Below are 6496 nucleotides of genomic sequence, written 5' to 3'. Positions count from 1 at the left end.
CCCAGATATGATGGTGAAATTAAGGACATTTCCAGATAAGCAGAAATTAAGGGAATTTGTTAAAACCAGACCAACCTTACAAGAGATGCTAAAGGGAGCCCTTTGGACAGAGAAGCAAAAACAGCCCAAAACAATTGACCATTGATATACATGATGGTATAACCCAGAAACCAACCCAGCTATGGAAGTATCCAAAGTAAATAAGCCTACAAGATTGTAAACAGGGAACCAGAGACACCAAATGACACAACTACAAACCAAAAAGAGGGAAAAAAATCTGTGTCATTACAGAACTTCTAGATGGTAGGGAAGTCAAGACAACTACAGATAGAATGGACTGTTCTAAACTTGGGAAGAAAACTATAAATCGCAGGGTAACCTCAAAGAAAAATGATAAACCTTCACATCAAAATAAAAAAAGAGGACCACCATAAATATTCAGCAAATATTAAAACAATAACAATGAAGGAAGTGATAACATGATTCATAAACAAAATGAGCTCAGCATAGAAAACTATATGGAACAAAGAAATTGACACAATGAAAAAGCACATGACAAAAATGACAGCAACAAATTCATATTTGTGGATAATTACGTATCTAGCAAGGGACTTATCTCTAAGATTGATGGAAAACTCCAACGCCTCAACACCAAAGGAATTAACAATCCAATTGAAAAATGGGCAGAAGACATGAAGAGGCACTTCACCAAGGAGGGTAATTCAGGTGGTCAGCTAATACATGAAAAGATGCTCACAATCATTGGCCATCAGAGAGATGTAAATCAAAACAACGAGATATATCGTCTCACCCGAGGACTGATGACAAGGTTCAATGAGACAGAAAATAACATGCTGGTGGGGATGTGAAGAGATTGGGACTTTCATATACTGCTGGTGGGACTGTAAAGTGACACAACCACTGTGGAAAGCAATATGGTGATTCCTTAGGAAGTTGGAATTGGAGATACCATTTGACCCAGCAATCCCATTACTAGGTATGTATCCGAGAGAGGTGAGAGGCAGGATAGGAACAGATACATGCACACTCATGTTCATCACAGCACTATTTACAATAGCAAAAAGATGGAAACAACCTACATACCCATCAGCAAGAGTGGATGACCAAGCTATGTTACATACACATACTGGAATGCTATGCAGCACTAAAGAATAATGTAGAGTTACATTATATCCACATAATATGGATGAACTTGGAGGACATTATGCTGAGTGAAATAAGTCAATCACAGAAGGACAAATATAGTGTTAGTTCGCTGTTGTGGAGGGTCAAGGAAAGGTTTATAAATGGAGGGAAACTTTCTTTGTTGGTTGCCAGGGGTGGGGGTGGGGGGACACTGCAAAAAAAAAAAATGCATTGACCCATGTCACTTTAGTTTTGTGTATTTCACTGTACATAAATTATATTTCAATAAAATGCATTTTAAAAAAATAAGATAAAAAATATATTGTCTTATATTTCTAGAACCTAGTACTCTGAATTCAGGGGCTTTCTTGACTCTCCCGGTTCTGATAACACCAGGTGTTCACTGGTTTGCAGCTCTGGCATACCTCTGTGGTCACATGGTCATCTTTCCTGTCTTTTTCTTTTCTCCTCTTTTATAGGATACCACTCAGATTAAATTAATAAATTCTTAATTTCTATCTCCTTTTTTTGCAATCTTCTTATTGGGAAGTCACTTAAACTACTATAGACTTCCTAGAGTAATAACCATTTTAAGAGAGGCCTAAAGTTAAGCAAGTTAAAGGACAGCTATGTTCTCAAAACTGAAGAAAAAATTTGGACACTGTTAACTTCAGATTCAATCTATAGCAACCTCAAACAGCAAAGTTTTGTATGCTTCTAATTTTTCAGTATTCTGGGGGTAGATTATATATCATTACCAGTTGTCTAAAAGAAATTTAACTGTAAACACAAACTCAATGGGGTAAAAACATGACATTCTTTTAGTAATGAGTTGGTAAGACAGTTAAAGCAACAAGAAAAAAACTACTGACTCTAATTAAAGATTGCAGAAATAATACCCTCTTTGATGATAAAATGAAATGTGTGTTATTTCTTCTATTCTACATTAATTTTAAGATCTAAATTTTGTAATGTGAACAAGTATACAGGTGACAACACAGTCTATTTTTACTCCATTTATTCTTCCAACAAAATACTAGTCAAATGCATATTGCACTGAGATTTTAAAGATTTAAGCATGTACAAATAGCTGAAATCTATTACAAAAAAAAAAAAAAAATCCTAAGAATATGAAATTTCAAATTGTGTCAGTTATTTTTATTAATCAGTGAATCATGTGAATGAGTACCTTATAAATCTTTAGTAAATTAATTTTGCTTGAATTATCAAATCAATAAGCATTAAATATTCATTCACAAGAATTCAAAGGGCTTTAATATGTAGAATATGCATGTGAATTGTTCCTATTACTATTTTGTTGAGAATCTTTGAGAAAATCACCAATGAATAATCTGTTTATTGAAAACACCGAATGCTTCTTGAAAAAAATGGCAGTTTTATTATAAATTCTTTATTGAGGTTTAATAAGCAGAGTAAAATGCTGTACCAGAGGGATGAATTTTTACATATGTATACATCCATGTATGTATGGCACAGGACTAGGTAGAGTTTCATTCTGTTGTACATAGGGTTGCTGTAACTAACAACCCACTGGACAGCACGTAAGAATATACATATACATGTAACTATTAACCTGGATCAAGATACAGTACCAGACACAGTACTGTTTTGTGTCTGGCTTTTGTCACTCAACATGTCCATGAGAATCATCCATATTGTTAATAAAACAGCATGGCCCTTTTTTACTATTGTGAACAAGTATAAAGGTATACACAGCCTGTTTTTACTGCATTTATTCTTCTTCCAACAAAGTACTAGTCAAATGAATACTTGTTACTACTGTTGTTGCATACAGTTACTACTGTTGTTGCATACAGTTACTACTGTTCACTGTAGTATTCCAATGTAATAATTATATACTCTCTTGTTAAGTAAGACATTACAAGGGTTATTTCCAGTTTGAGGCTATTTGATGAATAAAGGTGCTGTGAACTTTCTTAAAACAAGTCTTCTGGTAGATATATGCACTCATCTCTCTCAGATACATATCTAAGCGTGGAACTGCTGTGTAGTCATATGTTTAGTGTTAGTAAGATACCGTTGGTATTAACAGGTTGAACCACTTTTCTATAGGCAATGTATGAAAGCCAACTGCAAGTGTGTTATTGTTGTTGGGAGCCTTCAAGATAATTTCAACTTATAGTGACCCCATATGACAGAGCAGTATTCCACTGAGTTTTCTTGGCTGTAATCTTTGCAGAAGCAGACTGCCCCAGGTATTTCTCTTGCAGAGCTGCTGGGCAGGTTCAAACCACCAACCTTTCAGGTAACAGCAGGACACCTGACCACTGTGCCACCAGGCTACTGATGTGCAGTGGTATTTGTGATTTTAACTTTTATTTCATTTAATTGTGATTTTAAATTTCATTTATACCAGAGAAAAAGAGTCAAGGATCATGACAAGGTTTGGCCTGAGCAACTGCAAAGATGGAGTTGCCAATAACTTAAGATGGGGAAGACCGTATAAAAGAGAAATAGGTTTTGAGTTAGGGGAATATCAGTTTAATTTTTAACAGTGTATATCTGAGATGCCTATTATATATTCAGATTGACACAGTGGCTGTAACAATGGGCTCAAACATAGCAATGACTGTAAGGATGACACAGAACTGGGTTGTGTTTTGTTCTGTTGTATAGTGTCACTATGGGTTACAGGCAACTCAGTGACAACTATGCCTCAACAACACCTAACAACAAGATGAGATTACATATTCAAGGAGCAGCAACAAGATATATGACTCTGGAGAATTCAGGAAAGATAAATTTGTGAGCAGACAGTACATAAGTGATTAAGTCATGAAATCAGATGAGCTCACCAAGGAAGTGAGTGTAAATAGAAAGAAGCAGAGGTCCAAGATTTATTATCCCTGAGGCATTCAGGAGGCGAGAAGGAACTAATTTAAGGGAACTGGGAGTTGGAATAGAAAGGGGCAGAGGAGAAAAGACTGATAGGGCAGAGGTACATGAAAAAAAATCACTACTATCATTGAATGACAGACTTGTAAGGGGTCTTGGCAATAATTTACAGATAAAAATATTGAGATTCAAGGGCTATGTATGCACAGGGAGACAGCTCAGGGGACGGGAGTGCATGGAGGGAAGGATACAGGGAAGCAGTAACTATGGGGAGAAAGTGGGAGAGGAACTGTTGCATTGTGGTAAATTGTAATCAATGTCATGAGACAAAGTGTATGTGACCTGCTGTATGCAAAGTGAATTTACTCTGTAAACTGTCACCCAAATCACAATTAAAAAAAACGAACAAAAATGCAGACTCAGAAGTTTAGTAAATTGCTCAAAGTCACAAAGCAGAACAGTTAATAGAGAAGACAGTCATGTCTCTTCTACACTATTCAATGTATAACAGTACTACGGAACATGAATCATGAGACTGGACCCCAAGACATGATCTACTAAGGGTGAAGATTTACTCAGATGTGGTATTCAAGCGAAAAAAGAAGACAAAGCCAAGTCAGCAACTTTAGCCTGTTTATTTAATTGAATCACTTATACATTATTACTTGGTTCTACAATCAACACCAATGGAAGCAGCAGTCCAGACATCAGATGACATACTGCATTCGACAAATCTGGCTGCAAAAGACGACTTTCAAGTGATGAAGAGCAAATATGTCTCCTTGAAGACTAAGGTGCGCCTAACCCAAGCCATGGTATTTTCAATCACCACATATGCATGTGAGAGCTAGACAATGAATAAGGAAGACCGAAGAAGAATTGATGCTTTTGAGTTATGGTGTTGGAGAAGAATGCTGAGAGTACCATGGACTGCTAAAAGAACTAACAAATGTATCCTGGACAAGTGCAGCCAGAATGCTCCTTGGAAGCGGTAATGGCCAAACTTCATCTCACCTACTACTTTGGTCGTGTTGTCAGAAGGAACCATTCCCTGGAGAAGGATGTCATGCTTGATAGAGTGGAGGGTCAACGAAAAAGGGTAAGGCCACCAACAAGATGGACTGACAGAGTAGCTGCAACAATGGGCTCAGGTATAGCAAGGATCTTGACGATGGCACAGAAACAGGCAGTGTTTTGTTCTGCTATAAAGGTCACTATGAGTCAGAGGCCACTCGACGGCACCTAACACCAACAACATTCCTGTTCTGCCTTATTCAAGTTCCATTCTTTATGAATCAAACATAACTGAAAAAGTTTTCAAAGGACTAGGTAGCCAGGTTGAGCACATTAAACAGGATCTTATATGCATGAATCCTCACCCAATGTTTTTTTTCCCTCCTCTTGGAAAAGAGTAAAGTCAGAGGAAAAAGGTCACAACATACATCCAGTCAACTTGTTCTAATTTTATTGTTCCTTTGACTCAAATGGCCTCTTGTATTTTTTTCTATTAGTTTGTCCATCTATAAATCATGTGTTAAACGATTTTAACATCGTTTAACGTTTAACGTACTATTTTCTGCCTACACCTCCACCACCACCAAATTCATCGCTAGGAAATGTAAGGTTCTACTTTAAGAGAATTAAATAAAAGAACTCATTTAATCCCTTCAACAGCCCTATTAGGAAGGTATTACTGACCCCATTTTACAGATGAGGAAACTAAGGCACAGAGATGTTAGGTACCTTGTTTAGATCACACAGCTTAGTAAATGGCAGAGCAAGGAATGCAGGGTATTTAGTCCCAGAGCACGAACTCTTGAAACACTATAATGTGCTATGTGAATGAAGGTATCACCTGTAACAGCTGTTCTTGTAATCTGAGAACTTAATGTTCCATTAACACAACTTCTAACATTTTTCTTGTCTACATTCTGTAAGTCAGAGCTGAACTCACTGCTTCAGTACTTACTTTTAGTCTTTCCCAAGTACTTTTCTGAGATAGCAAAGAATTAAATTCACTGAAATAACAAATGAAATCTAAGACGTCAGAATGTAAACTTAGCATTCCTGGTATCATCTGACAAGCCTCTATTTAAACACAGATTATGCTCTCAATTACAACATTTTCAGTCACATACTTGAGACTTCATGAAGTTTTAAAATTATTGCCACAAAAGAAAAGTATAATAAAGGCTTATGTTTTGAGTTAATTTCATTTTTAACATCTAAATATACTCATAAGCATGAATGTTCATATGAAATATGAATTGAGTATTCATTAAGAGGAGAGAAGGTGAATTTAAAATCTCTTACCATTGATCTTTCAGAATATCCAAACAAATAGCCCCTGTGACAGAACTAATATTAGGATGCCATATCTTAGTGATAAACCGGACCTAAAATATAAAGCACATTTGAGTTTTTAAGTAACAAACAAAATACATATAGTGTAAGTAGAATTAATTATATATAT

The 6496-nt window shown here is 36.1% G+C and overlaps 1 protein-coding gene across 1 annotated transcript in view; it reads right to left on the bottom strand.

Annotated features, from left to right (window-relative positions):
* The window catches only part of UBE2K (ubiquitin conjugating enzyme E2 K), a 66854-nt gene that overhangs the window by 10528 nt on the left and 49830 nt on the right, over nucleotides 1-6496 (bottom strand). The window contains exon 4 of the mRNA XM_007947140.2: nucleotides 6337-6419. Within this exon, the coding sequence (XP_007945331.1) occupies nucleotides 6337-6419 (83 nt within the window). The remainder of the gene's footprint in view (nucleotides 1-6336; nucleotides 6420-6496) is intronic.

This window comes from Orycteropus afer, unplaced genomic scaffold (assembly GCF_000298275.1).
Source record: "Orycteropus afer afer isolate SDZICR_OR568_19922 unplaced genomic scaffold, OryAfe1.0 scaffold00176, whole genome shotgun sequence".
NCBI lineage: Eukaryota > Metazoa > Chordata > Mammalia > Tubulidentata > Orycteropodidae > Orycteropus > Orycteropus afer.
The sequence above is the reverse complement of the archived record's forward strand: the minus strand, read 5'-3'. Positions and strand labels throughout refer to the sequence as shown.